The sequence below is a fragment of the Protopterus annectens genome, chromosome 1.part0, assembly GCF_019279795.1.
Source record: "Protopterus annectens isolate FY-2018-M chromosome 1.part0, PAN1.0, whole genome shotgun sequence".
Classification (NCBI taxonomy): domain Eukaryota; kingdom Metazoa; phylum Chordata; order Ceratodontiformes; family Protopteridae; genus Protopterus; species Protopterus annectens.
Window position 1 is genome coordinate 495,245,357 of NC_056725.1, and position 21,122 is coordinate 495,266,478.

General features: G+C 40.4%; 1 protein-coding gene across 5 annotated transcripts in view; it reads right to left on the minus strand.

The window, feature by feature from the left end:
• The window catches only part of CAPN11 (calpain 11), a 1,381,576-nt gene that overhangs the window by 29,080 nt on the left and 1,331,374 nt on the right, over positions 1-21,122 (minus strand). For all 5 annotated transcript variants that reach the window (XM_044060753.1, XM_044060742.1, XM_044060725.1 and 2 more), the window contains one exon: positions 17,657-17,773. In XM_044060753.1, the coding sequence (XP_043916688.1) occupies positions 17,657-17,773 (117 nt within the window). The remainder of the gene's footprint in view (positions 1-17,656; positions 17,774-21,122) is intronic.

Sequence of the window (21,122 nt, forward strand, 5' to 3'; positions counted from 1 at the left end):
CAAGTACTGTTTATGCCATTTTCTTGTGTGTGTGTGTGTGTGTGTGTGTGTGTGTGTGTGTGTGTGTGTGTGTGTGTGTGTGTGTATTCATGCATAGTTGCAAGATCCTTTGCTGGTATGTGTTACTATAGCAGATGGATTTCAAAAACCCCGACCACTTGTGTTTGATCAGAATATTACAGAGAACTGGAGAATATTTGAGCAAGAGTATGACATTTTCATACAAGCAGCTTATGCAAATAGAGATGCACGTACCACGGCATTCATTTTTTCAAACCTAGCAGGGTCTGAGGCCACAGCAAGAGAGTGTTCATTTGTATATGCACCAGCAGTGTATGAAGGAGAAATGCAGACCACCATATTGTTGTGCAAGCTGAATCAAGAGACGACTATGAGTGTTTGAAGTGCAATATTATATTAGAGATGCATTTGTTTTACACAAAAGATCGGAAACCAGGGGAAACATCTGCAGCTTATATAAATGATTTGAGAAACAGAGCTAAAACGTGTCAGTTTGGTGATCTAAAAGATGAGCTGATAAAGGACAGACTTGTATGTGGTATTAGTAGTGCTGCTGTAAGAAAGATTTTGCTTCGAGACAGTGATTTAACATCGAACAAGGCAATAGAGATTTGTCAGATCTATGAGGCGACAGAAAGGCATACGAGTATGCTTGCAAGTGACAAAAGCATGACTTCAGTGAGCTCCAGCGCAAATGCAAACAGTATGCAACACGTGACAAACAAGAACAGGCCTAAGCAAGTGGCAGCTACAGGGTTTCCAAAAAAGCCATGAGGTTTTCTAGCAAATTCCAGAAAAGGTGCAAGCTCCGCCTCCAGCTCAGTGGAACGTAAACATGAGTCAGAAAAACCCAAATCTAGCTTTACTGTTAACTGTCGCAATTGTGGTGCAAATCACAAGTCTAAATGAGAGAAGTGCTTAGTATCTGCTCAGCAATGTTACAAGTGTAAAAAAATGGAACAATTTCCAAAAATTTTGTAAATCAAGTAAGCCTCACACATTGTAAAGAAGGGTCACAAAAAAAGCAAGTTGATCAAGCAGAGTCGAAACAGTCAGCTTTCTATGTAAATGGTGCATCAGTGCTTGAAGAAAGAGTTGATGCAGTAAACTTATTAACAAGGAGAAAAGTATTTTGTACGGTCCGGATTAATGGAAAATCCACAGACCTTAAGCAATGAGTTAAAGTGTAATGTTATATCAGCAGACACATTTGCAAAAGTGAGAATTAACGAACAACTCAATGTAACCAGCAGTGCCAGACTTGTTGCTTATGGAGGTGAAGAAATTCAAACCAATGCTTCAGTAACACTTTCATGTTATCTTACCGAGAACTGTTACAACTTGTTATTCTACATAGTCCAACAACCAGTGCAATCTTTATTGGGTCTCAAAGATAGTTTAAGAATGAACCTGCTTTCTTTTGCTAAAGAAGTTCACCATGTGAGTGCGTAACAAGTTCCGATTTTTCTGAAGCTATTTTCTCAAGAGTATGTTGATGTTTTTGATGACAAACTGGGCAAACTTCCAGTTGATTCCATGAAGTTAGACCCACAGATCACTTCAGTAGTCAGATTAGCAAGAAGTTCTGATAGCTATGCAAGATAAAGTTAAAGCTAAGTTGGATAAAATGGTTCAGCAAGGTGTGATTGTCCAGGCACAGAACCAACTGAATGGATGACATCCATGGCAGCCACTCATAAGAAAGGCTCGGATGAGATCAAAATATGCATTGAGCCAAGAGATTTGTTTTTAATATTAGTTTGTTAGTTGAGTAAGATATGATAATTTTATTAAATCCAAGAGGTACAAATGTTTTTGTGTATGAGTTGAGTACTGTCACTTTAATGTTGAGCAAGTTTTTAATTAGATCAATTAATACTGATTTTTGAAGGTATAAAAGTAATTGTGTCTGACTGGTTAATTTGATTCTGATGAAGTCCTAGTTTCACATGACGAAAGCACTTAATCGTTTCGTGTCTGAATAAAGTTGGAAGTTACATTTTGTGACTGCTTGGATTTTTTATTTTTAATTTGTCAGCTTTTGCATTGTTATTTTTTTGTTTTAAAAAGCTGAAGTGTAGGCTGATTTTCTCTGAACCCCCCCCCCCGCAATGTTGTACATTGCTCCTCTTTCTCTTAACTTAGAGTTCCTGGTTATTATCCCTTTAGGCTGTTGCCTTACAGTTCTGAAGGTATTTCTGAATGCTAACTTACTAATGCTGATGAAGTGATGGCTAAAAGAAAAAAACCTGCCAATATAATCAGTTTCATTAAGTAATAAAGACTGACCATATACAGACTACAAATCTGGGCGTCTTCATGATTTCAGCAGAATAGGAATCAGAGGGGCATCGGGTGACAGATACACAAGGAAGAAAGCAGGGGAAAGAGGGTTTGAGAGGTTCTCATTTTGTTTTGAATTGAAACCACTGAACAACCGTGAAGGGTTATAATGGTGAATATTAGCTTGTTCTAATATGTGTGCTGTTGTATTTTTCTGTTTTATTCAGAGATAGTGACAGCCCTGATTTCACAAGAGTTCTCAGGTAGTGTGCTGTAATTCTGAAAACTTTAATTCTAACCGAATTACTATCTGAAAATTGTGAAGTGTTTTATACTATGATGTTTAGTGCTACAACTTTTACTAGTACTTTTTGGAAATTAATATGTCAATGTTGGTGTGCTTTTACAATTGTGTTAACATTAAATTTTAAACAAAGTTATTTACTTGCTGATTACAACAGCCATTTCAACATTTATGAAAATGTAAGTATTAAAAGGTTGTGAACCTGTACTTCCAATGTCATAAATTGGTAACAGTGATGAAAATTAGTGAAGAAATAATGGCTGTATTTTATAAAACAATCAAAATTAGACGGGAGAAAATTATTGGAAATAAAACAAGAATTTGTTTGGTTGTGAGCTACGGTAATCATTTAGAAAGCATTAGCAAGAATGAAGATATATCATATATGAAGGATTACCTGGTAAACACCAAATTGAATTTGTCTGTGTAAAAGTGAAGGAATAATTGGAGAATGACTTATTCCAGCTGTTCTTAATTAATTTTAATTGTCAGTATCAAAAATTAAATACATAAATGTTTATTCTGATACAGAAACTTTCAGATAACTGAAGATAGCATATAACAACCTGGGTCTCCTGGTTTTCTTACAGGTAGACTAGGTGAAATGTTTGATAGCAGCAGTGGCACAACGGATGGCAAGGTAATGGTTATGCAATTACAGAAGACTGAATTATGAATGAATAATCACAGTAAGTCAGTGCAGCAGTTTGAATGTTCTCCTGAAGACAGTCACTTGTAGTAACTACCAGGTCTGAGGATAAACCACACATATTTAGCAGAAAGACAGCAAAACAAATCTTGAAAAAGGAATATACTACAATAAGAGTGATGGAATGGCATGGGAGTGTTTACAACACTGTATTGTCCAAGGATAACAGATCAGGCAAGCCTGCCTGTAACTAACTGGTAAAGTGAAGAATGCTGGATAAACTCTCAAGTCATATAGAAGCATTACAATGAGAATTTTTTTTTAGTAAAATATTATAAAACAAAATAGCTAGGACAAGATATAACAGTAAATTTACTACAGTGCACTCTAGCAGGGAAACGAAGAATGTGGTGTCAGAATGAATTTTTCTGAGAACTGCTGCAATTAACTGAATAACTGAAAAAATAAGTATTTTATTTCTAACAAATGTAGACTATCCCATGTTATTTGGATGATGTTTTTAATATACTTTACACAAAAAAAGTACCTGGATATAAAGCTCAGATGTAGTTCCCAGATCTCAGTGTTAATAAAATAGGAAATAACTACAATTTCACCATGCCCAAGGAGAACATAGCAAGAGTAATTAAAGGAGAATAATTAAATGTTCGAGAAACATTCCACTTCTAGCCTGGTCCCATGATGCAGACAGGTGAATCCTTGATTATCCTCAGATAACCAGAGTTCAATTAGCTGCATGAGAGCTAGAAGGGATGGCTAGGGAGGACTGGAGGGCTAGGGAGGACTGGAGGGAGAGGCTAATGTTTACTCACCCCATGCTGAAGAAGGCATGACTTGCTGCATGGGCAAAGCCCACAGCAAGGAGTCTACTGACATCTGTGGTACACAGTGTGAAGTCTTGATGAAAGGGTGGTGTGTGCAGTAATGTGCACTCACAATCTGTGAGCAGTAAATACAGAACAGCAAGGATGCTGATGGTGAGAAAGCTAAGTGGTAGAGAGCATCCCACCCCCAGTGTGTGGATGATGCCTTCTACTCACAGCTCACTCAACTCTTGCCCTCAGAGAAACAAAATAGTTAAAGTGGCCAGTGGGGGGGGGCAGAACTAGAAGAAAAGTGTGAGGGGCTGAGTTAATAAAAAAAAAAAAGACAGACCATCTCTCAATTCTTACAGAGGAGGACTAACAGAAGATAGAGATCATTCCCAGTACAAGTCATCCCTGCACCTTGTTCACCTCATTCACTATTATGTCTGAAACACTGACAACAGAAGGCTAAGATAATTAGTTACAACTAAATGAGTTAAGGCAGAAAATGACAGAGACTGGCTTTTTTTAAACAAATTCATGGATAAATCATCCTTATTGCAAATAATCAGCAAAGTACAAAATGACAGTTTCTTCCTCAGAAGAGGTTAGGTTTTTTTCAGACAAATTCATTGATAAATGATACTTAATGCAAATAGCAGCAAACTACACTGACTGTTTTCTTCCTGTTTCTTCCTACTGGCTGCTGTCAAGCTAAGTGTCGATTGGCTATTTCCTTATGATTAAATTACACCTAATTACTAGTTGGACTATCAAACTGTCTTACTGACAAAGTCTTTAACAGATGCAGATCCTTACAGTTAGGACATCATTTTGTTAAAGTGTGTGTTAATGGTACTATGCATCGCTTGCATTCTTTGTGTTTGGCATAAACATATACTGAAGTTGTATTTTCTGTTTGTGAGTGCTCTACCTGTGCTTTTCTGTGAGGTTTCTGTGTTCTAGTCATGTAGCATAGTCTGGGTAGAGGCCTGTTGTGTCCAAGCCTGGTTGTTTTGCTTGTTGAATTTCCTGTGTTTCTGGCAGCCATCTTACGCTGGTAGGGGATTGTCTTCTCTGTTAGTGAGAGTAACAGGGCTACCTGACCTTCTCTAACACAAGTGATTGGTTGAAAGTGCAGGGGCTAGCAGGATTGGGTAGTAATTTGAGCTTCTAGATTCTTCCATCTTTTCAGGTACTTAAACCCTGTGTCTGCAGGGTGTTGCGCTTGTTTGCTCGTTACACACTGCCACTGTGCTGTTTTAACCCATTGCGAGGTATCTCAATTGCAATTTTTCCCTTACCAGCACTCCTGTGTAACTGACGCCCTCCCTTGCAACTACTGTGCTGATTTTATCCAGTCCTACTCACACCTATAGGTACTGTATTCTGATAGTACCCCCTCTGCCATCCTTGACCTCTCTTCCAGAGATTCTGACAACCATGGATGGACAATTTCCTGTGGTTTCTCCTGCTAGTCTGGTTGATATGGGCATCCTGAGACAGTGTAGCAACTGCCTCATGTACACGGACAACCCTCTTCTTCTACCACCTAGAAACACAATATGTGACAAATGTATTACATTAAGAACCTGGTATCTTTGCTGTCTCATTCATAAGCTAGTACATCTGGCACTGAGAAGGTTGTATGCACAAACATCACACCTCAACACCACCCACACCTGTACAGTACATTACTACATATGTGGAGGTTCTCAGCAAAAGCATACCTAAACAAGAGAGACCTCTGAGGCAAAAGCACATACGCACATCACAGCCCACCACACCAAGTGTCACACATAGTACACATGCCTGTGTCTCACAGCCTCTAAAGCCCAGCCACAAACCCAACATACCAGCCGTATGAGACTCTATGGTGAGACACACAGATGTGCCCCTCACCAGGCTAGACAAGGGGAAAGTCATGGTAAGTTGCTTGTCAGGTGCTAGAAACCACTATATCACTCACACACTCAAGTCTCTCAACAACAGGTACCGTCATAGTCCTTGTTGGTGTGAATGACTTGAGACGTACCTCTCTGGACTATATAAAGAGACATGACTGAGCTCGCTGAATATGTGGACCAGGCAGGTATATCCCTAGCCTTAAGCAGCATCCTACCATCACCCAGAATGATGCCTCAATACAAAAAGACAATGATGGACTTTAACAATTGGCTTAGTTTCTGGTGTCATTCCAAGGGGAGCCAGTACCTGACAGCTTGGGAGGACATTACGGACAGACCATCATCTGTCTCCCCTGGGCTTCAGGCTTCTGGCAAAGGCTCTTACCTCCCCCCATAGTACCTTTTTTAGGCAAAGTCATGAGGACAAAATTACCAACGTGAAAAATTCTTCTAAATGAAATTTAAAGGTCATGCTGCTAAATGCTAGGAGTCTTAACATGAAGCTGCACTCATTGCAAGTATTCCTCACCCTGGAAGATGCTGACATTTGTGCAGTCACTGAAACCTAGTTCAGAGCTGCTCAGGGCACCACAGCCTTACCAGGTTACTGTCCAACCATATTTTCAGAACACAAACTGAGGGTTGCAAAGCCAAAGAAGGTGGAGTTTCAATATTTATCAAAGACATACACACCTCCAGGCTGGTCAAACAGTATAACACACAGGAGACACTCCAGGTGCAGTTAACTGTTGATAAAACACTTATTCAAATCATAGCTAGGTACAGACTCCCAACCATGACTCAGGAGGCCCACTCCACCTATCTGAACTTACTTGAATCCATCAAGATTCAACCCTCTACCCTGATCCTGGCAACTTTAACTACCCAACCACAGAATGCAAGCCCTATTCTAGCTCAAACACGAATGCCCAGAGATTCCTTGACTTCATCAATGCCCATTGGATCAGCTGGTCGATACCCTCACAAGAGATGAAAATATCCTGGACCTGGTACTAACCAACATGAGTAGCCACTGCAACACCTCTACAGTGTCATCCTCCTTGATAAGATCCAACCACAAAGCAATCAGTTTTGAACTCACCATCTCCCCTGACACCCTCCCCCCCCCCGCCAGGGTCAAACAAAAAAACTTTTCCAAAGGTAACTACAACCTCTTGAGAGCAGGTATAAGCAGCTTCACAGCCACGATCCCTTCAGTTGGAATAAGCATTAATGTCCAAGCTTACACCAAAAAACTATACGCGCACCTACATAGCTGCATGGACTCAGCAATACCTAACAGGACCAAAACATGTTCAAGGAAGAATAAACCTGTCTGGTGGACAGCAGCAATCAACAGACTCTACAATAAAAGAAAAAAATTGCTGCCCAGGACCAAGAAGGAGCAGGTGCCAAGTTGGAAGCAATCTCTCCTTTGTCTGAACAAGCAAATACGGTCACTGGTGAAATCCACTAAGGCTAAGTTGGAGTCCAAATTGGCCACATCCACTAAGGACAATCACAAGGCCTTTTTCGCATACGTCTGCAATCTCAAAGGTAACTCCCAAATCTGCTCTGAATTGGTTGTCAAGAATAGGTATAAAAAGGGCAAAAAGAAGTTCTGCCCTTATGAAGTCCTGCATAGGGAAGGGAGCGCATGACTTGCATCTCTGAAACCGACATAGCTGAGGTAACTCTAAAGAAATAACTGTATTTTAAAACAAAAAGATTAAGGCAACTGAAAAACTTTAGCTCAAAATGCACCTTGGTCAACATTTCTTTACTGGTGCTTTTTGTCTCTAAATCTATACAACCTTCAACCCCATGTACACTCTTCATTCACCCTAGACCACTCCACTATACATCACCCCTTGGTGGACAATTCCCAGTCACCAAGAAATAGTGCAACTGCACCTATTCCTGTAGGACAGCTGAGACTAGGGTGTGAAAACCAAATGTAGCACAGGTCATCATTCAAGAAGCCATAAATGGTGGATATCTAGCATTTTTCTCAGGTCTGTCAGAGGCTCCAAAGCAACTTAACTTGCTCATTCCACAGCCTAGGCTCCAAAGGAGTGAGTGTCGTAACTAGTGAGCACAGGGCATACCCACTCCAAGTGCAAACAAGCACATCACTGGCTCATTGTATCCCAAATACTCCATTGGGTCAAGCTATTATCCCTGTGTTCAGAATAACAGAGATGGATTTGGTAATTCATTCCCTTCCCCCTTCACTCCACTACCCAAGTCAGTAATCGCTATCGGGTTGTCCAAATCCCAGACACAGCTTTTACCCCATGTGCTACAAGGCCACCTCCTTACTCAACATTTCTAAAACAAGAGTTCTAATCTCAGAATGGCAGAATCACCTTTAGGTATGACTTAAAAAACATTAGAAAATATAGGCAAGGTAAGCACCAGGCTAAATAAAGGAAGTTTAAAATAAAAGAAAGGCCAAAATCCTAAAGACAGACATCTGGGGCACTTCAGGCATCACCTGCAAGGGGAAAGATTTTCCTTTGGCACTAATATGAAATATTTTCTATTGTGACAGCCAGCACTTCCTAGTGGTAGGCTAACTAGCTTCTTTCCATTTAGCTGCCTTCTGTGCTGAGCCGTCTCCACAGCCTTCCTCTATCTACATAGGCTTTTGCTGAGTGCTCATGCTTCCCCACATTCCAAAGATGTGCAATATGTGAACTGGTAGTCCTCTAAAGTCTCTGCCACTGTGTGCGCTTGTGCATGCGTGTGTGTGGGTTCGTGAGCACGTGTGTGCACATGCTTGCATCAACTGTGATAAGCCGATATCCCATTCCACATGAACTTCAGTGTCCCACCCACTTATAGCCAGAATAAGTTTCCCCTACGAACCTGTACTAGATTAAATGGCAATCACAAAATTAATGAATTAAGAATTCATTCCAACACTGAAGAGAAAGTACAGTCATGTAAAAACTTACAACAGTAAATGTTCTACTGACCACTGTTGCAATACTCCAAACTGTTGGGCTACCTTTGTCAAATAACCTGTCTGGCCAGGATACCAAAGCCAAAACCTTCCATAGAACCATATGTTCAGCAAATGGCCTAAGCCTACAGATGTAAGGGTACATAAGTGGATGTACAAGCATAAAACCTCTGACCATCTCCAAATCAGGATGCCTGCAGACCTAGGAGGAAGGTAGAGTAATAGGTCAGCAAAGAGGAGAGAAAACACAAAATGGCTCTTCCTCAGTCCCTTAAAGAGAAAAACAAATATATCGCAAGAGGGATAGCATGTTGGGAAGGAATACTGCAACACTTATCAGAAGGACATCTACTGTTATGGTAAGTTCTTACACAACTGTACTATGTCCTTCTTTACATCACTGTTACAGTATTGCAAACTGTTGGGTGATAACCTCAAGTGGTGTAAAAGGTGGTTAGATAAGACATAGGAGAGACCTGTCAAGCAGTCCGCAGAAGACTGATCTGGTGAAGGCAGCTCTGCATTTGTAAAAGGCATCTAATCAGTAATATTTGGTAAATTTAAGCACTGAGAACCCAAGTAGTTGCTTCTATAATAGCTCACAAGGTTGCCCCCTTGTAGAAGGCTCAAGATGATGGACAGTTCTCCAAGAGTGCATATACAGCTCAAAAACTCTGGAACCCAGCAACTGGTCCTTCAACCTGATTATCAGACATCACTGAGACACAGCACAATGGAAAGCCACAGTGAACCTGCACAGGTTCATTCCAAGTCCTCTGGATATTCAGATCATACCCCCCAGGTGAACTTCATAACTGTAAAAGCAGCCACCAAATGAGGGCTACTGAGTTATGCAGTTGCTATCCATCTGTCTAACAAAGAATTTAGAGTTTAAAACTAGCTTACTATGGGGTAAAATCACTGGCCAGAATTGACCACAATTGACCTGCTTCCTAATCTGCAGGGATGCTTAGGTGTTCTTAACTTGCTAGCTTAAGGGAAGGCCTCCATCAGCTGGCAATTTTTAAGGACAAGATTTGTCAACAGACCGCTATGGTTTTAGATGGAGTTGGAAGTCCATTACTGTTACTTTTCAACCAGAGTAGAAAAGGATTCAAACAGCATCTAGGATCCAGTGGGATTAGATAAATGGTGGATCAAACATAGTTGTCATTTCTTTGAGTCATTTACAGTAAACGGGTAGGTAAGACTTTGGTGCAATGCTGATTTCTGCATAGTAAAGGCCCAAATTAATTGGCAAACTTTACTTCTGTTGGTCAGGTTTGGCAGACAGACTTCAGTCAAATTAATAAATCTGGAAATGTATTTTGGTGGCAATACTTACAAATTTCTTCAAATATGAGACATATTTATGGATACTGTCAAGTTTAATTGAAACCAATGCTCTACTGGCAGCCCTGTAACCAAGTTCAAGTTTCCTCATCATAAAAGACCAAAAGTGGCTGATTTATACTGACTCTGGTGTGGTGGTTTAGAACCCACACAGATTAAACTCAGGAAAGCTTGGTCAGACTGGACTGGTAGAGAATAACAAGATAAGGCTTGGATAGAGATTCATCTGGGTTGCAACAATCCATCATTCCCTCCATCTGTGCCTTTTGTATTTAAGTTGGCCAATATTTGGCAATATGCCCTAGAATGCTTGTGGAAAAGGTGCTGGTCAGCCTCATCAAAGTGTTGGAGGTCTGGTAAAAATGAGACTTATTTCCATATGACACTGGATTGTCTGTCTGCAATCTTTTTGGGCTAAACTATCTTATTTTGTTAAGGGCATCACAGATTTCCATCCGAGATTGGAGGGATAAGGCCTTCAGGTTGCTTGGTTCAGTAGTATTTCAGCTAACTTATTTTTTAAGATTAGGATTACATCTGTGGTCATCTTAAATCTTAAATTTTGAATCTTAAATCTTTGGATCATGCAGTGATGCGGCAGTTTGCATTGTCGCCTTACAGCAAGAGGTTCTCCGGTTTGATTCTTGGCTGAGGTGCCTTTTGTGCAGTCTGTATGTCCTCCCTGTGTTCGTGTGGGTTTCCTCTGGGTGCTCTGATTTCCTCCCATGTTACAAAGACATAACGTGCGTCTGGTATGTTTCTCCCCGGGCCTCCGCTGAAATCTGGCTCGTTCAAGTTGGACTTTCCAAGTAGACAAATGTTAAATAAATAAATATAGTTTTCAAGTGGTGGAAAAATATGGATTTGGACTGAAATAAAGAGGGTTCTTTTTTTTGTTACACAGCTATCTCAACTACATTCTTGGGAATCTAATTTCCTCTTTCGTGGATAACTTTGGTGTATGTTTTTCTATGTTCTTACATTGCTGGAACCAAGAATTCTAACATTTGATGTTTCTTTTACACAAACTCATTAGCAATGGGGGGGTCTTGACTTATTTCTTGTTAGCTGTTCTTAATGCTGTTAGGGTTGTACTGTCTGTTGAATTTGTATATACTGTTGCCTTTATAAAGTGATGCATACTAAAAAATAACAAAAGGCTAGAATGTTGGACAGAATGAGGAAGAGTGCCTATGCCTTAGGTACACTTACCTTGAGTGTATTAAAGTATGCAGCACAAACGAACTGCTTCCAAAGAGATTTAGCAGAGCAGCCTTTAGACTCCTTGCCAAAGCTACCCATGTCTGAGTCAAGAAAACAGACTGAGACTAGCATGAGTACCATGTTGAACATTAACTTCTTTATGTGGTTGCTACCTAATGTCGATGGATCAGCTAGGACAGGTGTTACCTTGAAAGAACAAGCCTGGCTTCACCTTTGCAACTTTACAAACAATTTCAAGGCATCCTTTACCAATGCCTCTACTAAATGGTTCTACCCTCTTCAGACTTACGGTGAAAGATAGGTTATTGAGGTGTGAGCAAGAAGGTAAGATGTTGTCTACTACAGGTGTCAGATTTGAGACCCTCAAAGATCCTATAACTAGGAATCAGAAAGGGTCCAAGGGGTCCAAGTCTCTTATGATTTCAGAAACCCCAATGTCAGCCCTTGAACTCATCCTCAGATAGGGATGGCCATGGCAGAGCTGGTCTCTTTAGTGGATGCCGACCAAGAGGTAGAGGTGGTCAGCAAAATCAGGGATTTTGGGCTCCCTTTTCAGGCAAGCAGTCCCAAAATCCCTGAAGACTTACTGTACTGCTCATCTCTGGAGGTATTTGGGAGCTAATTATCTTTCTACTTAGCTATGAATATGGCCATCATGTAGGACAACTGAGAGACAGATATAACATCAAGTGACCATATGGTCCCATCAATGAAGCAGAAAGAAAGCCAAGGGTCAGTCAATCAAGAGACTCACATCACACTTTCAACTTCATGATCAGGGTGACTGAACATTTACTTACATTCTGCTAATCATGTGAACACAATAAAGGTAGAACTTTTCATTCTTCGATGAAGATAACATCAGCAAACAACAACTAAAACAAGTACACATTAACAAAAAGTACTTAACAGAGCCATAGCAAGGTGAATTGCTACCCTGAGCAAACCCCAGAGTGTTGCCTTCTCAATCTAAACTTGATGGCAAAAAAGGGTCCTTCAACTGGCTCCTTAAGACAATTACTAACATGCACACACAACCACATTCCCTTAAGCAGTTAAAACGCTTCCTAATTAGCTAAGGGATCATACTAAGACAACATACGGGTCATGAAACCTGAAAAGGGGGGTTCGGTGGGTTTGGTTGATAAAACAGATTATGCCAATGATATTACCAACATGCTGTTGGATACTGATAAATACGAAATAGCCTCTATTAATGAAAATATCTCTCACAGAAGGCTACAATTGTTTTTGGAAGACAGCTGACTACAGGGGGGAGTGATTAATGAGGAGCTGTTTAACTTTTTACAGAACACACATCCTTACACTCCTACTGTATTTGGTATACCAAACGTGAACAAAAATGTGTGCACCCCCCCCCCCTTTTGCAGGCTTATAGTGGCAGCACAAAACAGCTCTACTTATTCTCTAGGAATATTCATTGACCGATTATTGAAGGACACATTACGTACCATTGGTCACGTGTTATTCAACTTCAACTCTTGGGATTTTTTTGTCCAGAGTTCAGCATGATTTTTTTAATGAGACTACGGGTTTTTCAACAATAGATGTAGTGGATTTGTTCGGTTCCATCCCACATGGTATAGTATTAGAATTGTTTCATGAGGCCCTTTTGGAATACAGTGATTTAAATGCCAACGCGATTAATTTTGTTTTGGAAACAATGAAACTAGTTCTTAACAACTATTTTGTTTTTGAGGATGAGTTTTATCGACAGAAAAAAGGTGTCACTATGGGCTCAAGTTGTGCCCTGATGTATACAAATCTGGTCATGACCATGTGGGAGAAACGCTATACTTTTGGTTCAGATGTTGTGGGACATTGGCTATTGTAATTGCGTTACCTGGACGACATTTTTATTTTATGGAAAGGGGACATTACCACAGCTGACAATTTTGTGGATTGCATAAACAATGTAACTGATTATTTTTAATTCACACACACTTATGACCCCACAACCATTAATTACTTAGATGTCAACATTACTAAGGATTTAAATATGAAAACTTTTACGTCCACAGTATACTGTAAACCTACTTATTCTAACAGCTTTTTAAGTTTCAATAGCCCACACCCTTTTTACGTCAAAAAGAACCTCGAGAGAGGGCAGATGATCAGAGGGGCCAGAATGTGTTCAACTCAGGATAGTTTCAAGAGGGAGTTAGGTAATTTGACTCAAATGTTTATTGATAAGGATTACCCAGAGAACTGGGTCTGGGAGTTAGATGCAGATATTTTAAGTGGATGAGGAACTAGATAGACCCCTTTATTAGGTCAACCCCAGCTTGTTAAAAGCCACCAACTCACCGTAACACCCATTCTCGCTCAATGGTCACACAACATGGGTCCTTTGGACACAAGGTACAGGGTATTTTGTTTGTGTCTTTCGGCATTTTCCCGGTTAGGGGTCAGTGTGTGTTAACTAAAAACTGGGTTATGTTGGAAGGTAACGCGGACCTTATCAATTCTTTGGGTAAGGGACCCTCATTTTTGTACAAAGTGGGGCATAATATGAAATATTTACTTGAACATTTCGTTCCACATTTTAAAGAAAACAGGGGAACTAAAAGATGTGGCAGATGTAACCAATGCCCATATGTTTTGGAAAGTATGGAGATTAGGATAGGTGACCCACTGCATAAAGTCCACTTGGTAGGGGGAATTGCCAAACTAAGGGTTTGGTTTATGTGAGTGTTTGTCAGGGATGTAATATGTTTTACATAGGTAAAACTGAGAGACCTTTCATAGGTAGGTACTAGGCTATCGGCCCAAGGGCCTACGTAAGCCTAGCCAACAAAGTTCCCTGGCTTCTGCCAACCCAAGAAAGTTAATTTCCTGTTCCCCTGTCGAGCAGAGCCACAGAAGTGATCCCCAGTGTGTAGTTCCTATTTCCCATCCACTCATCAAGATTTTTCTTGAAGAGTGTTAATGAAGAACTTTGCTTGACATTGATGGGTAGCTTGTTCCAGAGTATGGGAAGTCTCCGGGACAGGAATCTATCCCTCCAGCAAGTCCTGTTTATTGTGGTAACAAGGTTTAGGTCCCTGGAGCATGTAGCTCGGAGGGATTGGGATTTCTTTAGGTGTAGCATGTCCAACAGCTCTGGGTTTGACATAGCTTTATATGTTAGGCAGAGGTCACCTCAGAGTAGGCGATATGCTACAGAGTAAAGCTGGAGCTTTTTGAGATGATCAGTGTAGGGCATCTGTTTGAGGCCAGTAATTCTCTTTGTGAGGTATTTCTGTGGCCTTTCCAGCTGCTGCAGATGTCTTGTGTGGTACATTCCAAAAGGGGAGTTGTACTCTATAATAAGTCTATGAGTGTTGAGTAGAGAGGAACAATGACCTCTTTTTTCCTGGATGAGAACCCTTTTGTGATGAGTTGTGCTATGTAGAAGGATTTCCTGACTACTGTGGCAATGTGATTATCAAAGGAGAGACTACTGTCCACCTGGGACCCAAGGTTTCATCACACATTCAGTGTTAAGAAGACTGCCACCTATGTGGTAGTTCATGGGTACAGAGTTTTTACCAAAGGGGATAACAATGCACTTTTTGGCACCAAGCTTGAGGCCATGGCTCTGACACCAGGCATCTGTCTCAGTGAGGCCCTTCTGTAGGATGTCCACATTATTTATGGACTTGACTATAGCTCCTAGTTTTCAGTCATCTGCGAACTTCGTTAGCCAGAGGCCTTCTGTGTTAACCTGTACTTCAGAGAAGTAGATACCAAACAGGAGAGCTCCCAGGACTGAACCCTGTGGTACTCCACTTGTCACTGGTTTGAAGTCAGATTTGGAGTCTGCAACTTTTACAGTGTGGGTTCTGTCAGTGAGACAGTTGGCAACCCATCTTGTGACATAGGGATTTATACCTAGTCCAGTGAGTTCAGCTATAATTCCAGAATGGGGGATGGTGTCGAAAGCGTGGTCAAGATAGGCTGTGTGAACCACCTTACTCTCGTATACGGCTTTGGTGACTGCCTCAAAGAAGTCGACCAGGTTCAGGAGGCAAGATCTGCTTTTCACAAACCCAAACTGGGTGGGGTCCAGAGTTTGGAGTTTACCAGAGTCTTTGTTTATGAATTCCATTGTGTACGTTCCATGGCCTTGCAGATGAGGCTCGTCAGGCTAATAAGGCGATAGTTCCCAGGATCAGTGGTGGCTCCCCCATTGTGGAGTGGGATAACTGTTGCTGTGCGCCATTCAGTGGGCACAAAGTTTGATGTGAGGCTATGATTGAACATGGTGCTTAGGTGGGGAGCCAGTTTGTTCTGAAGTTCATGTAAAATGCAGCCTGGGATGTTGTCCGGTCCCATGGATGCTGTGTTTTTGGCTTTAGAGAGTGCTGCTTTTACCTGTGAAGTTGTGATTACAGGGACTCTGCATTCCTCCTGTATAGATTTGAGAAGAAGAATCTATGAACACGTATATGCAGTGGAAACCCACAGTAAGAACAATGCCCTACATAGACATGCTCAGATATGTTGTAATAGTATAGGATACAGGTCTGGCATTTTAGAAGTGGTTAAACGCAGTGACAGGGGAGGGGATTGGTGAAATGATATTGGAAGAAGGAAATGAAGTGGTAATTGTCTTTAAATGCTAATCAACCCCCCGGTATTAACAATCACATTTCTTTGGTGCCCATTTTGAAGCAAAGGGCACTCAAATTATAATGTTATATATAAGATAGATATATTTTTATTTTTTACACCCCTACTAATTTCTTTTATACACATGGGGGAGCTTGCTTTACTATTCAGATTCTGACTAAAGTTATACAATGTTTTTTATTCACCCATTTTTTACAATGTCTTTTTTTCTGTATTATGCTACTGCTTTAATTAATTTCAGGAAGTGATGTATATATTTAAACATCTATTGTGTGAAAATCCACAGTTTTGATGAAGTCTGCAATTTGAACAGACGAAAGCTCTTGTGTATTTCTTTCTTGGAATACTTGGATTATTTGTTTTGTGCTGTGGATGATTTTAATGAAGTGACAACTGCTCATTTTTACTGAATTTTTACTGATTACATTTCTTGTGGATTACTGGCTACTGGCTCAGAACTATTTTTGGCCATTCTGGTTCAGACAAAGGAGTGTTTTTTTTCAAGGTGTAAAACCTATGCTGTTACTTCACTTGTGAGCAATTGACAAATTAGTGACCTTGAAAAGCTTGTGTACAGGTCAACTGCCCCCCATGCTCCACCCTAACTATGGCACTGGCATTTACTCTTGATCAGTCTGGAGACAAAAAAATGAGCAGAAGTCACATTCCTGTAGCACAAATTTATTTACCACTGAACATTAATGACAAAAACAGACACAGCTTTATATATGCTAAATCAATCATACAAACTATAAATAAAAATGTTACTAATGTGGATGAAGCAGGAATTATCAATCATGTTGATTCTTAGGTAGACAGCTTTTAAAGGAGGCACAGGATGTGCTAGTATACCGTCCCTGTAACCATGCCACAAATCTGATATAAAAAAAATGAATGCAGTGTTTCTAGCTTTTGTGGAGATGGCATTTCATGCACCAAACTCTCAAATGACTTAAAAGCTGTAGAAAACATTTGCTGTTATGCAAACACCTACAAATCAGCAATTCTTTAATCCAGAACACCTCTGAATAAATAAAGCAATTTCATCCATTTTCAGTCTAAATCTGTATATTGCTTCCTTTGCTTATGGATTAATTGAATAGCTGCTACAATCTCTCAGTCTGCATCTGAATATTTCAGTGGTGATACCCATTGCTAATGGAGACTGTCATCAGGAAGATGAGGGAGAATTAAATACAAAATACCACATTTTATCATTCAGCATAATTAATGAACTGAGACAATGACCATCTTTGTTTATTGTACTGAAATATGAAAAGCATCTTCAGAATTATAGAAGTGTAAACAGCTCTGGAACATCAAAATGTAATAAAATCTTAAGGATTGTCAAATTAACAAAAAAATGAAAACTAGGTATACAGTACACTATATATACTGTTTAGCAAAGTAATGCAAGATTCTCAAAGAGGAGGAAGAAACGGGAAACAATCTTAGAAATAACATTGCTAATTTCACTGTACTTACTGAACATGGCCTCCAGTTTCACCAGACAGCAAATGAAGTTGTCAAAGTCAATGCTCATTTTATCATCAGCATATCTTGCTACCAGCACCTGGTTTAGCTTATTATTCAGTTTGAAGCCTATGAAACAGGAATGGATAGAGTCAGGAAATTTTACAGCAATTTCATTAAGAAATTAAGTTTACATGTTGATTCTTTCTGAACAAGCAGTCAAACTTAGCTTACAACCCTTTAGACTTGAGTAATAACTTAAATGCCCAATCTAATTTCTGTAACTTCTCTGCCTCCCTAAGAACCAATAATAAGTGTATGTACCCTATTGTAAATTAAAAATATACTATAAGTACCCTGTTGTATATCAACCCTGAGCAATAGCTAGCAGCCTACCACGGATTTAATTTCCCCCTTCACTTTCCAGGCTTCTTCCCATTCTCCTGAGTGCCCGAGGTTTACCCTTGTACTTACCAGATTTGGCCACTAGGCGGCACTGTCCAACTTCTATCTACACCAATACACGCTAACAATACTGTTAACCTAGCTCTGCCCTGTTTTAGCCCTTTAAAATCTGCCATATTCTATTAATCTACCAGTGCCCTATTTCAGCTTCTAGCTCCAGTGAACCCTCTGCTTCCTTCCAACTTACATACATAGTGCCTATCCTGTACCTCCTTACCTCAGATCTGTTCTCTGCTTCACTAAAACTTTCTGCTGACTTTCTTCCTCCTCCTTGGCTCAAACTCCACATCTCTGACTCTGAAATCCTACCCACTGGATTTCACTCTCTCAGATGTGACAACTTAAATAGAAAAGGCACCGGCATTGCCTTAATCGATTCTAATCTTCTCACCTCAATTCCCCTTCCAATTCTAATTCCTCGATTCGATAATACAGAACTAACAGTCGGTCTACTAAAAATGAATAATCACAAAAAAAACATCTGTACCACTGCCCTATACATCTCACCCGGTAACAACATCTCTACCCTCGAAGATATACTCTTATGGAATGGGCCTCAACAGAAATTAACTATGAAACCTATACTAGGCGATGTAAACATCAATTGGAATAAAATCAACAGCCCCTTACCCTCCCTATCCATTAACCTCTATAACTTTACTCAAATAATCCTCTCCATCACCCGACCCAACAAAACAAATCCCCCAGGATCCATTCTCGACTGGATCTTAGTCACCCATCCAAATAAAATTACTAACTCTGGCACAATCGCTGATACCATTAGTGACCACCTCCCAAGCTTTCATTCACTGTGCAACCACCTCTACCCCACATCAGCATCAATACATTCTCACTCGCAACCTTAGCAAATTCAACCCCAAAACTTTCTCCAACATTCTCAAATAAATGAATTGGAACATTCTAAAAACCCTTCCTCTTGACAAAGCCACTGACCACTTCAATTCTATCTTCCTAGTCACTCTATAAACTCCCTAGCCCCACTAAGAAACAAAAGGATAAAAACTATTACTGCTCCTTGGCTACCCAAATAAACAAAACAAATAAACTTCCCAAAATCCTTCTCCAATACACACAGCTCAGTAAACTTGCAAAACAACAAATCGCCAATGACAAAAAATCCTACTATACTAAGCTCCAGTCCAATCATACTAAAAACCCCAGCCAGTTCTGGAACTCTGTAAACTCACTTCTCAACCCAGGCTCCAAAAGTAACCCCTGCCCTGATCCAAGTAAATCTAACCTCGAATTAGCCTCACAAATTAACTCATTTTTTATAGAATCAATATCTGACCTGAGCAAGACGTTTCCCACCAATAACCCATCTCTCCTTCATTCTTCACCTTCTAAGCTCCCTAATAACTTCCCCCTATGTTTGAGCTCAAACCGGTCTCTACTAATTTCATAAAAAGACTTCTATCCAGACTTAAATCCTGCTCCAATGCACCTGATAACATTCCCTCCTCCTTCCTAAACTTTGCTGCTGATGGTATAGCACTCCCAATTAGTATCCTTATCAAGAGATCCATAAAGGAATCCTATGTCCCTAAACTCTGGCATTCTGCCTTTATTCTTCCTCTCCACATGGGAGGCAAAAACACTAACATCTCAAACTTCTGCCCCATTGCTCTTCTCTCACCAATGTCCAAAATCCTAGAAAAATGCATCCACCTCCAACTTATGCCTTTTCTGACCCAAAAACAACTTCTTACCCCTACCCAACATGGCTTCCGCCCAGGGCATAGCACTATAACCACACTACTCTCCTTAGAAACTGTCAATCGAGCCCGAGATTCTGGACACTTAGCATCTACAGTTCTCCTAGATCTCTCTAAGGCATTCGATACTCTTTCCCATAAGCACCTTCTCTATCATCTCTCAAACCTAAATCTCTCCCAAAACACTTCATCCTGATTCTCAAGTTCCTGGCAGATAGAGCTCAGGCTGTAAAATGGAAGAAAGCCACCTCTCCTTTCTTACCCACCCCAACCAGCATACCACAGGGGTCTGTCCTCGGACCTATGCTATTTAATATCTTTATCAATAATTTTCACTCTGCTATTCCTGACGTCAAAGTCATTCAAAATGCAGACGACTCAACTTTAGTCTGCTCTGCCTCTAATCTCCCTGAACTGCTAACTAAAACCCAAACTGCCTTTTCAACTACTGAGACCTGGATGCGCCAAAATCACCTCTCTCTCAACGCAAACAAATCTAAAATACTACTATTCCCACCCTGAAAAACTTTCTCATATGACAAAAGTTCCTTTCAAGTCCTTAGCGAAACCAACTCTCCTATCGAAGTGGTTCCCTTCGCCAAACTTCACCTCAAGTTTGATATCCACATTCAACGAAATATACAGAAAAACCACCAAAAGTTAGGAATGCTATAAAGGAACAATCCCTTCCTTTCCACCTCTACTAGGCATACTCTGGCCACTATTTACCTTCTTCCTTCCCCACTGTATGGAGCCTCTCTTCTAACTAACTTGACCTCTTCCATCACCTCTAAACTTGAAAACTGCTATAACAAAATCTCCAAATTTGCCACCAAAGCCAAAAATACCACCCAATCACTGTCTTACCCTCCAGTCTCTTAATTGGCTAAAACTCACAAATTACCTAGACTACCTCCAACTTACCACTGCTCACAGACTCATATTTCACCCAACAAAATGCCCTGCTCTAACAAACATCCTTCTCCCCTACACCCCTAATAGAACTCTCAGATCTGAACACCAAAACTTAATTACTATCCACAAACCTAAACAACCTGCTGGCCAACTTCTTCTTTCTTTCTTCCTAGGCAAGAAATGGAATTCACTCCCTTCCACACTAAGGACAACGCCAAACACAGATAATTTCAAAACCCACCACATACCTGTCCTCCAAATGGAAATGTATCTGCTTTCACCCTACCTAATTCTGTTTAAGTAAATGCCCCTGGGAGGATTTCCTCCTGTGTTCCTAAGCTCTCTACAACTCCCATAGCTAT